General features: G+C 42.6%; 1 protein-coding gene across 7 annotated transcripts in view; it reads left to right on the top strand.

Moving 5' to 3' along the window:
• The first annotated feature begins 60 nt into the window (after nt 1-60).
• The window catches only part of LOC110527449 (uncharacterized), a 24,658-nt gene continuing 611 nt past the window's right edge, over nt 61-24,107 (top strand). For 4 of the 7 annotated variants that reach the window (XR_002474137.3, XR_016496642.1, XR_002474136.3 and 1 more), the window contains exons 1-10: nt 61-743; nt 9,089-10,177; nt 10,362-11,586; nt 13,588-13,670; nt 13,778-13,877; nt 13,982-14,301; nt 16,148-16,342; nt 17,109-17,208; nt 18,950-19,068; nt 21,649-24,107. The exon at nt 21,649-24,107 is cut by the window's right edge. Coding sequence is in view for 1 of the 7 variants with exons in the window: in XM_021608727.3 (XP_021464402.3) it covers nt 468-743; nt 9,089-10,177; nt 10,362-11,586; nt 13,588-13,670; nt 13,778-13,877; nt 13,982-14,301; nt 16,148-16,342; nt 17,109-17,208; nt 18,950-19,068; nt 21,649-23,982 (5,841 nt within the window). In the remaining 6 variants the exon portion in view is untranslated. The remainder of the gene's footprint in view (nt 744-9,088; nt 10,178-10,361; nt 11,587-13,587; nt 13,671-13,777; nt 13,878-13,981; nt 14,302-16,147; nt 16,343-17,108; nt 17,209-18,949; nt 19,069-21,648) is intronic. The other 3 variants (XR_016496645.1, XR_016496644.1, XR_016496643.1) reach the window with 1 other exon arrangement.

Raw genomic sequence — 24,107 nt, 5'->3', positions numbered from 1 at the left:
AACTGTGTGTGTGTGTGTATATATATATATATATTTCGGGGATTGGGAGGACGGTCTGTTAATTTACGGGCTGTGGTCGGAATTAGCGTGGCTCTTTTATTTTCTTAGTAGTATGGGATTGGGAAGGACTCGGACGATTTAGGTTTTTGTTGAATTTTGTTTAAATCTAACCGTAATCGACCACACACTCCATCACAGTAGGTGGCGGCATGCACCGTTCACGTTAGTTGGCCGAACGCTAATATATGAAAGAAGAAGACAAGGTTTTTCGGTTTTATCAGGCCGGAAATCGTAACACAGTGAGCGCTGTGTTCGTCAAACAAACTGAAATAGCTACATGGTAGTTAGAATGTCATTATCACTAGCTGCAGACATACAGTAAGTAATATAAAACGGCAATGTGTATAAAATCTATTCGGTAGTAAGTGGCTGTAATTGATAGGAAAAGTAAAATTTAACAGTAAAATATGTATCGTGGACGGCCTCCACCTCGAGGGTATCCGCCGCCGTACGAGGGCCGTGGTCCACCGCCCCGTGGTCTTACGCCTGGCCGGCCGTATCCTCGGCCTCCATTTAGAGAAGAACGGGGCAGGCCCAGACCGCCGTTTGATGGTTACCATGACGGGCCACCTCCAGACCAGTACAGACGTTCTCCACCGCGCAGGAGGTATACTTCAGCTGGTTCAGGAAGTCGCAGAGGACCAAGTGGTGAATACTGGGGCAGCGGCCCTCCCCAAAGAGAAGTAAGTACAATCATTATTTGCATGTTACTGCTACCTGACCAGCCTACCACTAGTTAATTACGTTGGTAAACGTAGCTATACATTTTTTTTTGCTTTACTAGGCTAGTTAGCATAACCATTTGATCACTGTTTATTGTTTGCTGAATCAGTAACGTTATCTGGTGTGTATACATTACGTTTTGCAACGGAAACCGTTTATCGTTTATTAATTAAGAACCATTCGGAAGGTAACTGTGTGGGATCGACCTTAATTTGTCCAATATAAACTCATTTTCGTCACAAAACATTTTCCGCTTGGATTAAACGGTTTCTGTTTGAAATAAATCAAGCAACAGACGAAACGTTTTGCAACTGAATCGACATAAGGAATATACTTCTGTGCAGGGGAGGAGACAATGAGTATGACAAGTCTCCTCTATCCCAGTTAGCAACCATTCATTTTTCCATTAGACAGTTCTGCAAGTCAAAGTATGTTTGGTACTCCCCAAATATGGAGTTTCGCTGAGCAACTTTAATCTTTTACTGACATCATGCCTGGTATGTGCTTCCAATTTTTTTTTAATTTACTAGCACCCCAAAAAAAGTATTGTTTTTGACCAAATCTCTTCAGAAAGATTACTATAAAAACATTGTCTACTTAATCTATTTAAATACTGGGGTGAAAGTAAGGAGGTCTGGTACAGTGTCCAGGCAAAATCAATAGTGGGGGTACGCAATACCTCTAAAACCTTAGCCTATCACAATAATGAAAACAATTGCTCATTCATCCCCCCTTCTCTCCTCTGTAACTATTCCCCAGGTCGTTGCTGTAAATGAGAATGTGTTTTCAGTCAACTTACCTGGTTAAATAAAATACATAAAAACAAATGTCAAGAAAACTGTAGGCTATTACTCCATTATTTATAATTACCGTAAGTGTCAGAGGCAGGACAAATTTGCAAATGGAAACGGGTGGACAGCCTACGCACCAAAATGCAATGTGGTTCGACAAGAAAACATAAATTTTACCAAGGCAGAGATGAATGACTGACACGAGACGCGCACAGACAGCAGTGGAGGCATTCATTCTGGACAACTGACCATCACCAAATGTCATTACATTTTTGGTGTTTTGTGTAACAGATGTCTTTTTCCATTCACCACTGTTTGGAGGTTGGAAATATGTTGCTTGTGGATGAACATGCGTGGGTAACCTAGTAAAAGAGCCCCTTTGAAGTGATTGTTTGACAATCAAATGAAAACATGACTGGTTGGGTTTATGCTGATGATGTATTTGGGGAGAGAGGTAAGCAGCCTGAAACCTATAGCAGTAGCCATTGCATGGATTGAGGGAGACAATGCCGTCCTGTCTGATGTTCAGACTCTGCTTGCAGATGTAAGAGAAGAAATCCATACTGCCCTGCCCACTTCACTGTTGTTCCAAGCAGAGGAAACTGCAGTTCTGAAATGCATCAAAAAGCATGAAGACTATTGCCTGAAGCCCATACATGCCGCAGCGTACATGTTGGACCCCAGGTATGCTGGCAAGAGCATCCTGTCTGGTGCAGAGATCAACAAGGCCTATGGTGTCATCTACTGTCTCTCGCCACCTTGGCCTAGATGAGGGCAAGGTTCTTGGCAGTCTGGCAATGTACTCTTCCAAGCAAGGGCTTTGGGATGGAGATGCAATTTGGCAGTCGTGCCAACATATCTCATCAGCCACCTGTTGGAAGTGGACTTTGTGGATCTGAGGCTCTTTCCCCTGTTGCCTCATCATCCTCCAAATTCCACCAACATCAGCCACATCAGAGCGCAACTGGTCCTTGTTTGGGAACACACACCAAAGCACGCACAGGCTGACCAATACAAGGGTTGAAAAATTGGTGGCTGTCTTAGCAAATTTGAGGCTTTTTGAGCCTGACAATGAGCCATCATCAACAGGATTTGAGAGTGACAGTGAAGATGAGTCCTCAGAGCCTGGTGTTAAAGAGGAGGTCCAGGGAGAAGACACGGAAGCCTGGGAGGAAGACAACCAAAGCTTTAGTTTCTAGACTATCATTTTACAGATGTATATTGAAAATGTTTTTGGGAGATGGATCATTCAATATTCCCTTTTGTTGTTCAGTGAAATCATCCCATGTGAAGAGTCAACTCATTTAATTAAAGTTCAATTTGTAACTAAATAGTTGTTTTTATTTCTATTAGAAGGAATTAAACATAAGTAGACAATTGTAAATAATAAGGTAACATGTTTATGTTTCTGTCTCCATATGATATGGTAAATATATCCAATGCAAAAATAATCTACTTTTAAATGGTATTAATATTAATTAGCATATTCCTGTTAATTCCCACAAAGTTTCCACCTCTGAAAATTCCCCAAAATGGGGTAAGTCTGTGTCAGAGCTGTGTGTAAGTAGTGTATGCAAACGATTTGGGATTTTCAACACATTAATGTTTCTTAGAAAAATAAGTTGCGTAGTTAGGCTATCCTCAACTCTTAGCCAAGAGAGACTGGCACGCATAGTATTTATATCAGCTCTCTGATTACAATGAAGAGCAAGACGTGCCACTCTGTTCTTGGCCAGCTGCAGCTTCACTAGGTCTTTCATTGCAGCACTTGACCACACGACTGAACAATAATCACAATAAGACTAAACTAGAGCCTGCAGGACTTGCTTTTTGGAGTGTGGTGTCCAAAAAGCAGAGCATCTGTTTATTATGGACAATCATTGAATCTACATGTTTTGACAATCTAAGGTAAGTCGAGTAATTTAGTCTCCTCAAATTGTTCAGCCACACCATTCATTACCAGATTCAGCTGAGGTCTAGAACTTAGGGAATGATTTGTACCAAATACAAAGCTTTTAGTTTTAGAGATGTTCTGGACCAGTTTATTACTGGCCACCCATTCCAAGACAGAATGCAACTCTTTAAGCATTTCATAGGACTTCATTACAGACAGAAATACTCCTCAGTTTCATCAACTGTCCGGGTGGCTGGTCTCTGACGATCCCGCAGATTAAGAAGCTGGATGTGGAGGTCTTGCTGGTGTGGTTACACATGGTCTGCGCTTGTGAGGCAGATTTGGGCGTACTGACAAATTCTTTAAAATAAGGATGCACGATATATCTGTGAACATATCAGAATTGTCCGATACCGATATTTGCATTTTTAGCTAATATCGGCCGATTCTGATGTGTTCACAGATATATCGTGCATGTCTATTTCAATGCCCTGATGTGCAAAACCGATGCCAAAGCTGACGTGCATACCTATATAACGTAGGTACATGACTTTAAGACGCCACGTTAAATTTTGCACTACATGTGCAACACAGCATTCCTAAACTAGCCCACAATGTCTGCTGTGTGGATCGACAGTCAACAAGTCGAGCAGTCATTTGAAAGCATAACAAAATTTTCAGCGAGACAACTCAAAGGTGTAATCTATTCATTGCCCTTGACAATCAACCGTTCTCTGTCGTGGGTGATGTTTGCTTTCGCCGACTGGTCGAGCACCGGTCCACACTACCAAGTGCGCTATTTTCCAGATGTTGCGCTACAGGAGTTACAGTAATAGCGTCACTGCTATTTGCTTCACGACATGCATACAATGGAATGCCGTTTGGGTCTTTGAGTGTCAAAAAAGATAGAGTAGCACTGTAAAAGCTGTGCAAACACCGGCCACGAACGATGTGTTTACAATACCACGTTGGTAATAAAGCATAATTTGTTTGACCGCAAATTCTGGGGTAGCTAGCAACAATACAAGCAGCCTGAAAACAATGACCAGTAGAACCTGCAGTAATTTATTATTCTTAGCAATGATTTAGGAATCCTTGTGAGTGGGTATTAGCTAGGTTGCCACTTGTTGTTCGCCTATTGAAATTGAGCTTCAGTTCATGAAAATAAATGGCTAGTCAGCAACTTAACCCTGTTGCCCAAAGCTAATGTTATAAGCAGCCAGCTAGCTTCATCTGGCTAGTGAGGCTTGACCACACTGGGTTATGTCGTGAAGCTAGCCACAATAAGTATTAGGCACAACAATGAAATTTGCAGTTTGCCTTCAAAATAAAAGTATGTTATAGACAGTAATACAAATAGTAGAATTATGGCTTACTTTTATTTTGTAGGCTAACCGCAAAGTCCACTATTGTGGAAAATCCTTATTGTGGCTAGCTTCACATAGATGGGTCCGACACCATAAATCAAATAAGAACTGTCTCATAAATTAGGGTTATTTTAGATGCTGACACCTAGCTATATACAGTTGAAGTCGGAAGTTTACATACACTTAGGTTGGAGTCATTAACTCTTTTTTTTCAACCACTCCACAAATTTCTTGTTATCAAACAATAGTTGTGGCAAGTCGGTTAGGACATTACTTTGTGCATGACACAAGTAATTCTTCCAACAATTGTTTACAGACAGATTATTTCACTTTATAATTCACTGTGTCACAATTCCAGTGGATCAGAAGTTTACATACACCTAGTTGACTGTGCCTTTAAACAGCTTGGAAAATTCCAGAAAATTATGTCATGGCGTTAGAAGCTTCTGATAGGCTAATTTACATAATTAGAGTCAATTGGAGGTGTACCTGTGGATGTATTTCAAGGCCTACCTTCAAACTCCGTGCCTCTTTGCTTGACATCATGTGGGAATCCAAAGAAATCTTCCAAGACCTCAGGAAAAAAATTGTGGACCTCCACAAATCTGGTTCATCCTTGGGAGCAATTTCCAAACGCCTGAAGGCATTCATCTGGACAAACAATAGTACGCAAGTATGAACACCATGGGACCACGCAGCGGTCATACCGCTCAGGAAGTAGACGCGCTCTGTGTCCTAGAGATGAACGTACTTTGGTTTGAAATGTGCAAATCAATCCCAGAACAACAGCAAAATACCTTGTGAAGATGCTGGAGGAAACAGGTACAAAAGTATCTATATCCACAGTAAAACGTGTCCTATATCGATATAACCTGAAAGGCCGCTCAGCAAGGAAGAAGCCACTGCTCAAAAACTGCCATAAAAAAGCCAGACTACAGTTTGCAACTGCACATGGGGACAAAGATTGTACTTTTTGGAGAAATGTCCTCTGGTCTGATGAAACAAAAATAGAACTGTTTGGCCATAATGACCATCATTATGTTTGGAGGAAAAAGGGGGTGGTCTGCAAGCTGAAGAACACCATCCAACCGTGAAGCGTGGGGGTGGCAGCATCATGTTGTGGGGTGCTTTGCTGCAGGACTGGTGCACTTCACAAACTAGATGGCATCATGAAGCAGGAAAATTATGTGGATATATTGAAGGAACATCAAGAGATCAGTCAGGAAGTTAAAGCTTGGTCACAAATTGGTCTTCCAAATGGACAATGAACCCAAGCATACAGTGCCTTGCGAAAGTATTCGGCCGCTTTGAACTTTGCGACCTTTTGCCACATTTCAGGCTTCAAACATAAAGATATAAAACTGTATTTTTTGTGAAGAATCAACAACAAGTGGGACACAATCATGAAGTGGAACGACATTTATTGGATATTTCAAACTTTTTTAACAAATCAAAAACTGAAAAATTGGGCGTGAAAAATTATTCAGCCCCCTTAAGTTAATTCTTTGTAGCGCCACCTTTTGCTGCTATTACAGCTGTAAGTCGCTTGGGGTATGTCTATCAGTTTTGCACATCGAGAGACTGACACTTTTTCCCATTCCTCCTTGTAAAACAGCTCGAGCTCAGTGAGATTGGATGGAGAGCATTTGTGAACAGCAGTTTTCAGTTCTTTCCACAGATTCTCGATTGGATTCAGGTCTGGGCTTTGACTTGGCCATTCTAACACCTGGATATGTTTATTTTTGAACCATTCCATTGTAGATTTTGCTTTATGTTTTGGATCATTGTCTTGTTGGAAGACAAATCTCCGTCCCAGTCTCGGGTCTTTTGCAGACTCCATCAGGTTTTCTTCCAGAATGGTCCTGTATTTGGCTCCATCCATCTTCCCATCAATTTTAACCATCTTCCCTGTCCCTGCTGAAGAAAAGCAGGCCCAAACCATGATGCTGCCACCACCATGTTTGACAGTGGGGATGGTGTGTTCAGCTGTGTTGCTTTTACACCAAACATAACGTTTTGCATTGTTGCCAAAAAGTTCAATTTTGGTTTCATCTGACCAGAGCCTTCTTCCACATGTTTGGTGTGTCTCCCAGGTGGCTTGTGGCAAACTTTAAACAACACTTTTTATGGATATCTTTAAGAAATGGCTTTCTTCTTGCCACTCTTCCATAAAGGCCAGATTTGTGCAATATACGACTCCTTCCATTTTTCAACATTATCGCTTGCACAGTGCTCCTTGGGATGTTTAAAGCTTGGGAAATCTTTTTGTATCCAAATCCGGCTTTAAACTTCTTCACAACAGTATCTCGGACCTCCCTGGTGTGTTCCTTGTTCTTCATGATGCTCTCTGCGCTTTTAACGGACCTCTGAGACTATCACAGTGCAGGTGCGTTTATACGGAGACTTGATTACACACAGGTGGATTGTATTTATCATCATTAGTCATTTAGGTCAACATTGGATCATTCAGAGATCCTCACTGAACTTCTGGAGAGAGTTTGCTGCACTGAAAGTAAAGGGGCTGAATAATTTTGCACGCCCAATTTTTCCGTTTTTGATTTGTTAAAAAAGTATGAAATATCCAATAAATGTCTTTCCACTTCATGTTTGTGTCCCACTTGTTGTTGATTCTTCACAAAAAAATACAGTTTTATATCTTTGTTTGAACCATGAAATGTTGCAAAAGGTCGCAAAGTTCAAGGGGGCCGAATACTTTCGCAAGGCACTGTACTTCCAAAGTTGTGGCAAAATGGCTCAAGGACAACAAAGTTAAGGTATTGGAGTGGCCATCACAAAGCCCGGACCTCAATCCTATAGAAAATTTGTGGGCAGAACTGAAAAGGCGTTTGCGAGCAAGGAGGCTTACAAACCTGACTCAGTTACACCAGCTCTGTCAGGGGGAATGGGCTAAAATTCACCCAACTTATTGTGGGAAGCTTGTGGAAGGCTACCTGAAACATTTGACCCACGTTAAACAATTTAAAGGCAATGCTACCAAATACTAATTAAGTACATGTAAACTTCTGACCCACTGGGAATGTGATGAAAGAAATAAAAGCTGAAATAAATCTCTCTCTATTCTGACATTTCACATCCTTAAAATATCACGGCCACAGCCTGGATTTGAACCAGGGAATGTGTGTGAACTATTTAACTGTACTGGAATGCTTAAAAGACTGCTAAAATTGAAAATATCCATCAAGTTTTTTTTTGTCAAGGGAAATATCAGATATGGGTATCGGCCAAAAATGTCATATCGGTGCATCACCGCTAAAGCGACGTTAGAGGCGGCTTATGGTAGAGAAATTAACATTAAATTATCTGTTAACAGCTCTGGTGGACATTCCTGTAGCCAGCATGCCAATTGCATGGCCCCTCAACTTGAAACATCTGTGGCATTGTGTTGTCACAACTGCACCTTTTATTGTCCTTTTAATGTTCCCAGCACAATGTTTAATGATTGTGCCGTTTAATCAGCTTCTTGCTATGCCATACCTGTCAGGTGTATGGAATATCATAGCAAAGGAGAAATGCTTGCTAACAGGGATAAACAAATGTGTGCACAACATTTGAGAAATTAGCTTTTTGTGCATATGGAACATTTCTGGGATCTTTTATTTCAGCTCATGAAACATGGGACCAACACTTTACATGTTGCGTTTATATTTTTTGTTTAGTATAAAGCCAAAGTGGTGTGGCGCAGCCACCTGATTTAAAAGTGCTGTGGCAAATGCTGCCTCGCCACACGTTGTCCGGCGGCCCTGGTTGTAGGTAATGAAATAAATAACCTTTCGGGATACTGTACCAACCTGTGCGTGGCAGTAATGGGTGATTTTTATTGGTGCTGAAGAGGTGGATTTGGCACGTGATAAAAAACAATATATAGATTATTTACAGACAATTTTTTGGGGTTGCTTATAAATGTTTAACTTTTTTTTGGAAAGTATGTATCGGTTGCTCACAAACTCCATATTTTGTGAGTATCGAATGTATTTTGACAATGTTTGCAGAAGCTGTCTAATGGGAAAATGAATGGTATCTACCTGGGCTAGAGAGAAGACTTGACATTCATTGTCTCCTCTTCTACCCTGATACTGGTTAAATTGTTAGCTGGAACTGGAAGTTAGTCCCGTCCCTTGCACGGGCTCATATTGCCTTTTTTACTGGAGCAATGCATCAATTGCACAAAATTATCTCATCATTTCTAAATCCCAGTGTTATGAAACTGATTACATATCTATTTCTGTCATTAGAGATCTCCATCTCCCCGTGGTGGCATCCCCCCTGACCACAGTCTGGTCATCACTGTGGGCAATGAGTTGACTGGACCACCTGGGGTAGGGCTACCCTCAAGAGACTACTCTCCTTACCTGTCAAAGAGGTCCAGTTATGACGGGCCTGATGACCGTGGCCCCAGGAGGCAGAGTCCCAGCAGGGGGAGAAGCCGTCCTCGTAGCCGCAGCCCGGGATTCGGGGGACGGAGCAAGAGCCGTCCTCGTAGCCGCAGCCCGGGATTCGGGGGACGGAGCAAGAGCCGTCCTCGTAGCCGCAGCCCGGGATTCGGGGGACGGAGCAAGAGCCGTCCTCGTAGCCGCAGCCCGGGATTCGGGGGACGGAGCAAGAGCCGTCCTCGTAGCCGCAGCCCGGGAATCGGGGGGCGGAGCAAGAGCCGTCCTCGTAGCCGCAGCCCGGGAATCGGGGGACGGAGCAAGAGCCGTCCTCGTAGCCGCAGCCCGGGAATCGGGGGACGGAGCAAGAGCCGTCCTCGTAGCCGCAGCCCGGGAATCGGGGGACGGAGTAAAAGCTGTGTCCGAAGTCGCAGCCCTGCAATGGGGGTACGGCGCAAAAGCCGCGCTCGAAGCCCCAGTCCTGAAATGGGGGGACGGAGCAAAAGCCGCGTCAGAAGTCGCAGCCCTGAAATGAAGGGACGGAGCAAAAGCCGGGCCCGAAGCCGCAGTCCTGAAATGGGGGGACGAAGCAAAAGCCGGGCCCGAAGCAAAAGCCCTGAAATGGGGGGACGGAGCAAGAGTCGTGGAAGGAGCAAGAGCCGTCCGCCAAGCAGGTCCCGAAGCAGGAGTGGGAGTCATGGCCAGAGCTATGGACGGGCCCGCAGTATGAGCAGAGCAAAGACTGCTGGTCCACGCAGGAGCCGCAGTGTCAGTACTAGCAGCAGTAGCAGGAGCAGCAGGGGAGGTGATAATAACTTAAAGAAGACAAGTGGGTTCAAGGAGCTGGAGTTGGCCCGTCGCCGCAAAGAGATGGAAGACATGCTGAATATTCCCACAAAGTCCATCCTGAAGAGGCGCATGGACTCTGAGACTGACTCCCCGTCATATGTGCAGGTAGTGGACATGTCATTTTCTTACTATGTTAAATTAATTATGTTGCCTATAGCTGTGTATTGTGTTACCCATCTCTATACTCACTCTAACCCTGTCATCCCACAAGGCGTTTTTTTCTTCTTCATCCAAGTTACTATTCATGATAAATTTGGTTATCATAGATTATTTTGTTTTTGTTTTGCAGAACAGTGATTCTCCAAGAGTTGACCCTGCTGGTGAGGCTGAGGCAGAGCGTCTTCTCTCAGCTATGAAAGGCATGGACCCTATCATGTTGGCCACCATGCTGGGGGAGCTGAGGGATGACCCACACATGGCCCAGAGTAGGCTGGACCACAGTGGGATTGCAGGGATCCTTGACCTGTTGGGAGGTGCACCTGCACCGCAGGAGGAGAAAAGGAAGAGGGTACCAGACATTGACGATGAGGAGAAGTTCCTTTATGGCGATGAAGATGATGTAGAGCGGGGCAGGGCTCCAGCAGAAGCTCCCCGTCAGCACAGTCTGTCAGAGCTATATGGTGATATTATGAGTGACCCGGCACGCTATGGCACCTCACCGCACCTAGAGGGCCATCCTGGTATTGTAGATCCGAGAAGCTCTCGTCAGCAACAAATGGACATGAGGTATCGGCATCAAAGCAGGTCCTCTGCCATCCCTGACCATAATATCAAGGTTGAAGAGCCTAATGACTACCCACCAGGAACAGGGCCACTGGAAGGGAAGGAGAAGCAAGACGTGGAGGAGTACGAGAAGATCCAGGACCTCCTCAAAACCATCGGGCTGGACCTGGGGGTGACAGAGATCAGCAAGATGGCTGCCAGGACTCAGGAGCGTCTGCATGGAAAGAAGCCCCCTCCGAAAACTCCCTCCCGTCGACCTGGCAAGAGGCGGGATCGCCGTGACTCTTCAGGAAGCTCAGACAGGAGCAGGGGCAGGCGTAGGAGCTGCAGTGGGAGCAGCTCTAGCAGTCGTAGCGACAGCCACAGCCCGAGCCGTAGTAGCAGCCGTGATAACAGCAGGAACCGGAAGAAGTCACCCCCATCTGACAGGCACAGCAACCATGGGAAGACTCGAGGTGGCAGAGAGGTGAGGACTGAGGACAGTAGCTGGGTGCAGAAGGCTTCACAAGCCCCTGAAACTACTCCAGTGCCACCCACCCACCCATCTCTCTCCATGCCTGCCTATGCCCAAGCCCAGGCGCATGGTCTGGTACCACCCAACTATCCACCACCTGGCTATGGGCAATATGGGAACTGGCCTTACATGCCCCAACAGTGGCCCATGTACCCACCTCCATCTATGGGCATGCCACCTCAATCTCCCATTGAAGATTTTCCGAATGCTCCGCCTTTTGACAGACCATACCTTAAAGTTATCCAGCCAGAGTTGCACCAGGGGGGTGATAGAAAGGGTGAGAATAAACTGATGGCATTGAATAAGTGGATGTTTAATGACTTGTTCATTCCCCGTCAATATATACTGTACCAGACAAAAGTTTGGACATACCTACTCATTCCAGGGTTTTTCTTAATTTTTACTATATTTCTACATTGTAGAATAATAGTGAAGACATCAACGCTATGAATTAACACATATGGAATCATGTAGTAACCAAGAAAGTGTTAAACACATTTTTAGATAGCCACCCTTTGCCTTGATGACAGCTTTGCGCTCTTGGCATTCTCTCAACCAGCTTCACCTGGAATGCTTTTCCAACGCTCTTGAAGGAGTAGCCACCCTTTGACTTTAACCTTTATTTAACTAGGCAAGTCAGTTCAGAACAATTCTTCAAATTTTTCTTATTTACAATGACGGCATACAATGGCCAAAGCCGGACGATGCTGGGCCCATTGTGCGCCACCCTATGGGACTCCCAATCATGGCCGGTTGTGATAAAGCCTGGATTCGAACCAGGGTGTCTGTAGTGAAGCCTCTAGCACTGAGATGCAGTGCCTTAGTCCGCTGCGCCACTTGATGATTGCCAAGAGTGTGTAATGCTTTCTCTCAACCACTTTCATGGAGAAGGCTTTTCCAACAGTCTTGAAGGAGTTCCAACATATGCTGAGCACTTGTTGGCTGCTTTTCCTTCACTCTGCGGTCTAACTCATCCCACACCATCTCAATTGGGTTGAGGTTGGGTGATTGTGGAGGCCAGGTCATATGATGCAGCACTCCGTCACTCTCCTTCTTGGTCAAATAGCCCTTACACAGCCTGTAGGTGTGTTTGGTCATTGTCCAGTTGAAAAACAAAATGATACTCCCACTAAACCAGATGGGATGGTGTATTGCTGTGATAGCCATGCTGGTTTAGTGTGCCTTGAATTCTAAATAAGCCACTGACAGTGTCACCAGCAAACATCCCCACACCTCCTCCATGCTTCACGGTGGGAACCACACTTGTGGAGCGTGATCATCCGTTGACCTACTCTGTATCTCACAAAGATATGGCGGTTGGAACCAAACATCTCAAATTTGGACTCATCAGTCCAAAGGATAGATTTCCACCGGTCTAATGTCCGTTGCTCGTGTTTCTTGGCCCAAGAAAGTCTCTTCTTATTATTGTTGTCCTTTTAGTAGTGGTTTCTTTGCAGCAAAAATACCATAAAGGCCTGATTCACGCAGTCTCCTCTGTACAGTTGATGTTGAGATGTGTCTGTTACTTGAACTCTGAAACATTTATTTGGGCTGCAATTTCTGAGGCTTGTTACTCTAATGAACTTATCCTCTGCAGCAGCCATAACTCTGGGTCTTCCTTTCCTCTGGCGGTCCTCATGAGAGCCAGTTTCATCATAGCTCTTGATGATTTTTGCGACTGCATTTGAAGAAACTTTCAACGTTCTTGTAATTTTCCGGTTTGACTGACTTTCATGTCTTAAAGTAATGATGGACCGTTGTTTCTCTTTGCTTATTTGAGCTGTTCTTGCCAATATGGACTTGGGTTTTTTACCAAATAGGGCTATCTTCTGTACACCACCCCTACCGTGTCACAATACAACTGATTGGCTCAAATGCATTAAGAAGGAAAGAAATTTCACAAATTAACTTTTAACAAGGCACACATGTTAATTGATCTGGATTCCAGGTGACGACCTCATGAAGCTGGTCGAGAGATTTCCAAGAGTGTGCAAAGCTGTCATCAAGGCCATGGGTGGCTACTTTGAAGAATCTTAAATATAAAATATATTGGGATTTGTTTAACACTTTCTTGGTTACTATGTGATTCCATATGTGTTATTTCATAGTTTTGATGTCTTCACTATTATTCTACATTGTAGAAAATAGTACAAATTAAGAGAATCCCTGGAATGAGTAGGTATGTCCAAACCTTTGACTGGTGGAGTATATATATTTTTTGATCAATGAAACTGCAGCACATAACTCCTGTCTAATTTTGTACATTTTTCCTGTAAAGCATCATCCAATATGGCCCCTCAAGATAATGGCAAGGACAGGAGGGTTTTAGAGGAGCGAAATAATGAAAGCCAAAAACAAAAGGTGGAGTATTCAGCTATCCACTTCAATTCAAATGCCATTTGACACTGTTTTGGCTGGTTTTGTTTTCTTTCCATACACTCGTTCTCTAATGATTCTCCATTCTGTAGGTTCTTGAAGAACGGGAAAAACTGAGACGAGACAGAGAGATCCGCATGAAAAAGAAAGATTATCTCATGAAGGAACTAGAGAGATTGAGGAAACAGCAAGGTACTTCAATCATCTCATTCCTTTCCTATATTTCTTTGTATTTTAAGTCATAAATGTTCATTAGGTTTTGTACAGTTGGATAAAAATTGTTTTTGTCTTGGTAGGGGAGCTTCTGCGCAAAAAGCGGCGTGAAAAGGATGGCCATAAGGACCCGTTACTGTCTGAGATCAGTCGGCTGCAGGAAGAGGTCATGACTCAGATTGCTGAGCTCCGCAAAGAGCACGAGGTAGCAGAGAAGAAACGATCCGAGCTTGACAAGGTGGCTCTCATTCTCGGTCTACAACCAAATGACAAGCCCCGGCGAGAGGGTAGGGGTTCTGCGGACCTTGAGCAGCCAACACACCCACCACCTCCAGAGAAAGAGAAGAAAAAGGAGCGCGCTCACATCCGAGAGAGATCACCTGTGGCCCATGCCTCTGCTAAGGTAGAATTCCGTAAGCTGCTCCAGGCACAAGCCAGAGAGCTGAAGTACTGGTAGAACCTTAAAACCTTCATTGCTGCAGAAACATATTTATTTTGCTGAAATTGACATGTAGCCTTTGCTTTATTTTAGAATATCAGTCTAAATGACTTCTTGAATAACCATACAAAAGGGCTGGTTTGGATGCAAATGTCTACTTGCCCTTGTCTGATCCATTAAATACCAGTAAGCAGTATTTACTTTGAATACCTGGCATTTAGCCTTCTGCTTATACATCAGATATGGGGTTAATCAATGTTGGTGCAACTACTCAGTCTAACCTGGACATTCCGTGTGCTCTGTCATATGTTGGTGTTGCCCAAGAGGCAGAGTTGGATCACGATCTTGATTGAAAAGTTCCCTCTTTGTATGCCAATATCTGACCAAACTAATCTCATAACTGGTCTGCAAATACATGCATGTTTACAAATGAATGTGTTTTATACCTGCAACATAGGTGGAACCTGTTCACTTTCATATGGCCAACAGTTGTGATTAAGCTTAAGCTCTTCCTACATTTTACAATCTTTTTTGGAGCTCACTGTATTTGTTTATGAAAGACCACAACAAACTTTTTCTCTGTAATTGTTTCTGGAGATGCCAAACTCAGTAAGATGTTTGCGTTAGAAACTTGGGTATAGGGTATTTACATTCATAAATTGAAAGGTGGCCATCTTTTTCCCCAGTTTGTAATTTAACTGTCATTTAATCGAAAGCATTTTTCGCTATCAACGTGTAGCTAGAAGATCAGAGATTAGTTGGGATGAATACTTTGCATACAGAGAGGGATCCTAATTATGTGGCCTGTTTTAATCCTTTTCAGTGGCTCTAATTCTTTCAAATTTGTGTTTTAAAAAGAGAATGTTAATAGGGTGGTCACTCATCTCTAATTTCTCATTCAAAAAACGTAATCATAAGGTATTCCATTTAAATCATTTAAGTTATTAAATATGGAAACTGTGTATTGTTTGAAGACAAGAATACACCAAAATGTAACATTTTATCTTTACAGTAGAGCGGCTTGGCATCTTAAAAGTCAAATGGATTTTAATGGCGAGGGTGCATACACTTGTAGGAATTCAAATATGACATCATGGTTTTACCACTAATTTCATGGAGTTTTTTAAACTACGGCGCGCAACATGGTTCAGTGCCCCAATAAATCAGCACAATATACTTTTCCCGATTTTTCAAATTGCCTGCGTCATGGCGTTTAACTTGGATCATGTATACTGGGCTTATGACGATACAAAGAAGAGTAACGGAGAGCAACGTACAATACGGCAAACTTGGTAAACAAGGCATTTGTTGTAAGTGCGTGGGTGCCGCAATCTTTATGACCTCTGCTATTGGAAAGTCGACTCTGAATTTTAGCTGTTTGGTTGAGAGGAGTGAATCTCTTTAAATATCGTACTTGATGTTTTTCCACTCTACACTCATGGTCTGTGAACAGCACTCATTGAGTCCATTTCTCTCGACTGCTTTGCTCTGCTCACAAATCAGTACTTAATTTGATTTTTGACCATTAATTGGTGGAGATTAGCGTACAAGGATACGACGATATGAGTCCTATATTAGTCTTAAACAGGATTCTCTGATAAGTCACGAGTAACTCCCTCAAGGCTGGAACACAGATCGCCTATGTTGCCAAGGTAAGAGATTTTGAAAACTTCAGTGTTTGGGGATCATCGTAAAATTCTCTTTATCGAACATCTGTTTTAATTTTTAACACTCAAATGTATTTTTTGTCTACTTCCTCCAGGCCTATTTCGCTCTTTTGCTGACTTGTGTAACTTCTGTTCTTCATTAGGCAGCATCGTCGTCCTCAAGAGCCTCTCCTGAAAAAACGAAGAAGAAAGCCCCTGCCAGTACCCAGCCTCCTGAGACTCCAGCAGACCTGTTTGAACACTATGACGCTGGGAACCACTGGTGCAAAAGCTGCAATGTCACCTGTGGTTCCATGTTCGATTTTTTCACGCACTTGCACAGCAAATCGCACCGGAAGGTTTGTGTACTATTTGTAGAATGTCCCGATAAGACTCCAGCTTCAGCAGTTCCGTGCTCAGGAGTTCTGCTGTGGAACCAGTCACATATCATACAGACTACAGAGAACAGCCAAACTATCCTTGCTAAGCCACGCAGTAAACAAACACTGAGCTAGCTACAGTGTTGCTGAATGTAGTCTTATTAATATATTTTGCAAGTGGTTAAGAAGCTGTGCTGTACTTGCGCTCCAGCCATGCTGGTAACTGCAAGAAAAACAATTAGATTGCATGGCCAGAACTACTGCTTTATAATACATTATTAGCTAGCATTGTGTGACTGGTTTGGTGATGGTATGATAGATAGCTAGTCGAGTTTACATTTTAACTTTATTTTTAAATTGCTTTCTGATAAACACTCAGATGGACTCATCTCTTTACAGGCCTTGTTAACTATGAAGTCAGCTAGCTAGCTAGCTAGTTAGCTACCTTGAAAAGGAATGCAGCAGACTCCTGATTATGATGCTGAAAGCCTATTGGCTGTTCTCGGCAAGGATCTCTTGAGCACAGAGCTGAGGGGCTGATCGGCTGGAGCTGTACCCTTCTTGGATATTCGATCATACTCAGTGAATTGAAGAGCTTTTGTTTACTATCATGAGTGCTGTCTCCTGTTCCTGTTTTTTGTCCCCCATCACTGGCCTGATTTCTTTTTACCTTTTCATTTGAACTGTTCAGTCCCTTGTATTTTTACAGCAGATTGGTTATGCTTTTTTGTTTGCCACTTTGCAGACTCAGGATCCTTACAATCGACCGTGGGCGTCAAGTTCCTCCAACAATGAGAAGAATAAGATTCACTCTTCAGGAGAGAAAATGACTAAACCTGCTAAAGGTACAAACTTAAATATTTTATTTTTCCCTTCTAAATATTTATTATGTACTGTTAAATGTTGTTAGCAATCTTTTACTGCCACAGTTTGCAGACACTGAGTTCAAAATATGCATAAGAAATAAGCATTGATTTCTAAATGCAATGTAAAGCCGATCCTATTTTGGGCAACCTTTTAGTCAAGTACCAATGTCGACAGTGGGTATCATAAGTATTCACCTCCTTGGATTTCTTTACATTTTGCACTACACAGTGGAATTGAAATGGATTTGTCAACATTTTGTGAACGATCTTCAAAAAATAACATTTGTCAAATAATTATATATTTTAAATGTATGAAAAGTTAAACTCTAATATACCTTGATTGGATAAGTATTCGCCTTGAGTCAATACATGTTAGAAACACCTTTAGCAGGTATTACAGCTGTCAGTCTTCTTGGGTACGTCTTTATTAAAAGCTTTGCATACCTGGATTGTGCATTATTCGCCCATTTATTCTTTTCAAAATTCTTCAAGCTCTGTTAGTGTTGGGGATCATGGCTGTACCGCAATTTAAGTCTTGCCATACATTTTAAAGCATATTTAAGTCAACTAACTTGGCCTCTCAGGAACATTCACTGTCCTCTTAGTAAGTGACTCCAGTGTAGATTTGGCCTTTTGTTGTAGGTATTGTCCTGTTGAAAGGTGATTCCTCCCCCAGTGTCTGGTGTAAAGCAGCCTGAAGCAGATTTTCCTCTAGGATTTTGCCTGTGCTTAGCACCATCCCATTTATTTTTATCTGGAAAAACTCCCCGTCTTTGCTGATGTCAAGCATACCCATACCATGATGCAGCCATCACCATTCTTGAAAATAACCAGGCCGTTACTCAGTGACGTGTTGGATTTAGCCAAAACATAACGTTTTCCATTTAGGCCAAAAAGTGTATTCCTTTACTGTGTTTTCTTGCACTATAACTATATAGTGCCTTGATGCATGTTTTGGGATACTTTTATTCTGTATATTTATATTGTTCTTTTCACTCTGTCATTTAGGTCATTATTGTGGAGTCACTACAATGTTGTTGATCCGTCCTCTGTTTTCTCCCATCACAGCCATTGAACTCTCTGTAGCTGTTTTAAAATCACCCGTGGTTTCTTGGTGACATCCCTGAGCAGTTTCCTTCCTGTCCTGCAGCCCAATTCAGGATGATGACTATCTTTGTTGTGTCTGGGTGGTTTAGTACATCATCCACAGTATAATTATTAAAGAGATATTCAAAGTCTGATTTGTTATTATTACCCATCTACCAATCACTGCCCTTTATGAGGCTTTTGAAAAGCACACTGGTCTTTGTAGTTAAATCTGTGCTTGAAATTAAGTTCTTGACTGAGGGAACTTAGATTATTTTTTTTAATATGTTGATTTAATTTGTAAATATTTGTAGAATTTTCTGTCCACTTTGACGTTAAGGAGTATTTTGTCTAGATCAATTACAAAAAAAATCACAATTAAATCTGTTTCATTCCCACTTTGTAATGTCATTTATTTTGAAAAATTCCATGGGGGTTGAGTACTTATGATATCCACTATGTATACAAATGTTGATGTTATGTGTATATGTATGCTTATGGAACAGACCTAAATGTAGTAATCTACTTTTACAATAGGTTTTCTTCCATGGGGAGCATAGTAAAGGTACAAATCTGTGATTGTTCCCTGTGACCATTAGGTGTTTTTAAAAACGTCTCTTTTTTTCTCTCATAGGATCTGAGTTTTTGGTGCCAGTGAGGGGATATTATTGCCAGCTTTGCGAGGAGTTTTGCGGGGATGCAATTTGCGCTGAAGATCATGCCACGAGTCAACCTCACAATGAGAAATACAAGGTAGGCCATTTCTAGTTGGGAGTAGGGCATTATTTCACCGTGAGGTACATTTCATCTGAAATTCGGCACTCTGGTTTGGACTCCTGGAGCTTTTGGGGGAATTCTACAAAATGTTTTGTAGAATTCTTGAAAATAACTGTTTCAGGGTGCGATTTGCAAGACTCAAGTTTAACATGTTAGCAAGCTAGCTTGTTTACAATGGGTAAAAAGTTCCACGCAACTTGTGCTGCTGCGTCACATTACCTAGTACTCTTATCCTGAATCTTGGACCTGCGATTCAGGTCCAGGATTAATTTCAGCCAAGGTTCTTTTGCGTCTCAAACATACTTTATAGCGCAGATCAGGGTACCAAACGCTCCAGGATCCTAATCAAAAGTGACCTAAGGCTTTGTTTGGGAAATGCTTTTGTCATGCAATGTCCTCAAGTTAAGTGTTGAACAGTAGAGGTCGACCGATTTATGATTTTTCAATACCGATACCGATTATTGGAGGACCAAAAAAAATCCGATACCGATTAATCGGCCTATTTTTTAAAAATATTGTTTTCATTTTATTTTTTATATATGTATTTGTAATAATGACAATTACAACAATACTGAATTAACACTTAAAAATGTTTAAGTTCCTTGCTCAGAACATGAGAAAATATGAAAACTGGTGGTTCAATATTCCCAGTTAAGAAGTTTTAGGTTTTAGTTATTATAGGAATTATATAACTATTTCATTCTATACCATTTGTATTTCATATACCTTTGATTTTTGGAAGTTCTTATAGGCACTATAGTATCGCCAGCCTCATCTCGGAGTTGATAGGCTTGAAGTCATAAACAGCGCTGTGCTTCAAACATTGCGAAGAGCTGCTGGCAAACACTGGAAAGTGCTGTTTGAAGGAATGCTTACGAGCCTGCTGCTGCCTACCACCGCTCAGTCAGACTGCTCTATCAAATATCAAATCATAGACCTAATTATAATATAATAAACACACAGAAATATGAGCCTTAGGTCATTAATATGGTAAAATCCGGAAACGATAATTTCGAAAACAAAACATTCTTTCAGTGAAATACGGAACTGTTCCATATTTTATAGAACGGGCCATAAGTCTAAATATTGCTGTTACATTGCACAACCTTCAATGTTATTATGTAAAATTCTGGCAAATTAATTACGGTCTTTGTTAGGAAGAAATGGTCTTCACACAGTTTGCAACGAGCCAAGCGACCCAAACTGCTGCATATACCCTGACTTTGCTTGCACCGAACGCAAGAGAAGTGACACAATTTCCCTAGTTAATATTCCCTGCTAACATTAATTTATTTTGACTAAATATGCAGGTTTAAAAATATATACTTCTGTGAATTGATTTTAAGAAAGGCATTGATGTTTATGGTTAGGTACATTGGTGCAACGATTGTGCTTTTTGATGATGGATTTGTTTTTTTATAAGATAAGTGTAATGCTAGCTAGCAACTTAGCTTGGCTCCTTGCTGCACTCGCGTAACAGGTGGTCTGCCTGCAACAGTCTCCTCGTGGATTGCAATGTAATCCCAATTCCCGATTGAGATTAAATATTGAATTCGGCCCTAATTAATCGGCCAGGCCATGCCAAACACTACTACGGAATTTATTTATTTGTGCACACAGTAGTCTTTTATTCTCTGCTTTACTATGATCAAATGGTATCGGAAATATGACTTTAGCCTTACAAACCGCATAGCATATCATTACAGCAGTTGCTTGTATATACCGGTATGTTGGCTAACTAACGTTAGTTGGCTACTAATACATCGAAGAACTACCCACGTTTATTGACTTGATTATTTACGTCATTCTTAGCTAAGTGGTATAGTCGTTCAGCGTTTGCAATGGACATTGTTAATGAAGTCATAAGAAGTCTAGCTAGTCATTTGTTAGTTATTCTAGCAAGCTAGCAAGATGTTGCATAGCAGCATCAACTTCCAGTAGACAGGTGAAGCGTTAGTAAGGGTACTGTTAGTTTACAGTATACTAAAATGAACATGTAGTATATACTCATTAAATATGTAGTATACAGTATGTTACTATAGGTGTTCAAACACAGCCATAAATTACAAAATTACACCTAAATTACAAAATTATATACATATTTCCTCAAATCTGCAAACCAAGTTTTTTGTTCACCTAGCCACTGTCACAAACCGTTAACTTAAGCATTTTCTAACCCCCCCGCCGCAAAAACGATATTAGCATGTTTAAATATCATGTCCAAGCCATCCCAAAGTCTCCAGATTGTGTTGTCAATGACTTGGTTTGAAGTTATAAGAGAATTTGGACATGACCTTTAAAACATGCTAATATTGGGTACATTGGCTCACAATAGTTTTTGGTTAGAAAATGCTAATGTTAGTGTTTGGTGTCAATGGCTAGGTAAACAAACTCAAATTGTATATTGCAGTCTCTTTGTCCATAAACTGCTTACAAGGTAAGGAAACAAACATGTTTTTGTAATTTGGGTAGACTGTTCCCTTGAAGTCAAATTTTGGGACAGCTTGTTTACATTTCACTCTAATGACTTGAATATTTCTTTGGTCCTTCTGCCAGAAACGAATGTATGAGTATCCGCTCTACGAACAGAGAAGGAACCTGGATCGTCAAGCTGGACTCACGTTGGAAGTTAGTGACAAAAAGCACTCTGAGCTTAAACGTAAACACGAAGAGGAAGAGTCCAAAAAGAGCAAAGAGAAGGAGGAAGGGAAACCTAAACGCAGCAAAAAGGAGGAGGACAAGTCCAAACACAAAAGGGAGGATGATGTGGAGAGGGTCAAGTACAGCAAAAATGAGGAAGAAGAGAGGTATTTGTACCGCAAGAGAGAGGAGGAGGAGCGGTACAAACATGGTAAGGAGGGAGGAGAGAGGCCCAAGTACAGTAAGAAGGAGGACGACGAGAGATACAAGCATGGCAATGAGGAGGAGCGGTTCAAAAATCGCAGGGAAGAGGAGGAGTGGTTCAAAAATCGCAGGGAAGAGGAAGAGCGGCTCAAAAACCGTAGAGAGGAAGAAGACAGGCCTAGGTTTAGCAGGGTAGAGGAGAGACCCAAGTTTAATTGGAGGGATAATGAGCAGGAGGAAGAGGAAGACCGGTCCAGATATGGGAAGTGGAAAGAGCCCAATCCCAAATGTAGCAAGAAAGAGGAGGAGAGGTATAGATCAGAGAGGGAGGAAGGGAAACCTAAGAATGAAAAGGAGGAAAGACAATCAAGAAAAGAGAAGGGTGGGTGTCAAAGGGAGGAGACTTCAGGATCTAGAAAGCAGTGTGAGCCTGAGAAACCCAGTGACCCTCCCAAAGTGTTCTGTGGTCCTAATCCAGCATTGAGAGCAAAGCTGCGCAAGAAAAGTGAGGAAACTGCCAAAGTGGAGCCGAAGCCTCCATCTGCCTTCGGTAAGTTCAGCTGGAAAAAGAAACTAGAAAATGAGCTTGCGAAGGAGGCTGAGAGAGTGGCTGTTGAGTTCCTGAAGGAAGATGAGGAGGTTGAAGAGGATGACGACCCAGATGCATTTTCAAAGTCTTTGGCCGCAGCCAAGAGCATTGCTATCAAACTGTCAGGGAAGACGGTCATCTCCCCAACTAGCGCATGGGTACCCTTCAACTCTGGGAAAATACGCCCAAACCTTCCTGCTCCTTCCACGGTCCTGAGAAAACCCTCTGGACTTGGGCCCTGGGTATATGCTAAACCGGCCCCTCTCAACACCTTTCTCTCTATCAGACCACCCGGTGACAGTGATGTGACCCCTCTGCCTGTCATACAGAACCAGCCTAAAAATGACCCAGTACTGGCAGCAGACATAATTTCCAAAGCTTTCTGTGGTGAGGAAGTGGATTTGAAGAAGTCAGCAGAGGGCACTGGGAAGCCAGGTCCCACTTCACCAGATGAAAAGAAAGCTTCCACAGCAGAGTCTTTTAGTCAAGCCTCCACATCTACTCCTTCAGCAGTGATGCCCGAGTTCAAGACTCCCCTGCCTCCCCTGACCATGATGACCATGAAGTTTGATGTATCTGCACCAGGAGTCCCTGAGAGTGAGCAGAATGTCCCTGTGATGGTCACACCCCCTCCTTTCATGCAGAGACCCCCAAGTGAGGTGATGAACAAATCAGAAAAACCAAAGTCTAATCTAGCTGCCGCAAAAGCCCAAGATTTATTTGACATATTCTATAGCAGCATTACCACAGCCAGTACCACATCCATCACCAGCACAGCCACGAAAGTAGTTGTAGACTCCAAAGGTGAAACAAATGACTCAAAGAACAGCGAAGCCTTGGCGACTACTGCCTCACAAATGGAGCAAACCCAACCCGAGCTAGCAGCTCTTGATAACAGTAACACCCATGAAACTGAAACTCAGGAGTCAGAGACTGACAGTGGGTTTGACCCGCAGGCCACTAAAGCAGTTGTAGAGTCCAAAGCTGCACTGAATAACTCGAATAACAGCGAAGCCTTGGAGGGTACGGCCCCACAAACAGAGCAAGCCCAACCCGAGCTCCCAGATCTTGACAACCGTAACGCTGTTGAAACCAACACTCAGGAGTCAATGGAGACTGAGAGTGGGTTTGACCCGCAGGCCACTAAGGCAGTTGTAGAGTCCAAAGCTGCCCTGAATGACTCGAATAACAGCGAAGCCTTGGAAGCTACGGCCCCACAAACAGAGCAAACCCAACCAGAGTTCACAGCTCTTGACAACAGTAACACCATTGAAACCAACACTCAGGAGTCAATGGAGACTGAGAGTGGGTCTGACCCGCAGCCCAAGGAAGAGACTCCCGAGGATGCCCCCGTACAACTGGATAACCCATCAGATTCTCTGGGTATCTCAACAGAGACCCTGGATCTCCCAACAGAAGTGCTGGGCTTAGACCTCTTTGATTTTAATCTTGAGTAACAGACTCCACTAGACAGCAGGCCGTTGGGAATTTGTGTTTTTAGGTAGTTGATGGGATTAGACGGGAACAAGTAGTAACCCACACAAATACTGCTGATTCGGAAACTAAGCCCTGTTAACTTGAT

Source organism: Oncorhynchus mykiss, chromosome 1 (genome assembly GCF_057628025.1).
Source record: "Oncorhynchus mykiss isolate SJ-2025 chromosome 1, ASM5762802v1, whole genome shotgun sequence".
Taxonomy (NCBI): domain Eukaryota; kingdom Metazoa; phylum Chordata; class Actinopteri; order Salmoniformes; family Salmonidae; genus Oncorhynchus; species Oncorhynchus mykiss.
The sequence above is the reverse complement of the archived record's forward strand: the minus strand, read 5'-3'. Positions and strand labels throughout refer to the sequence as shown.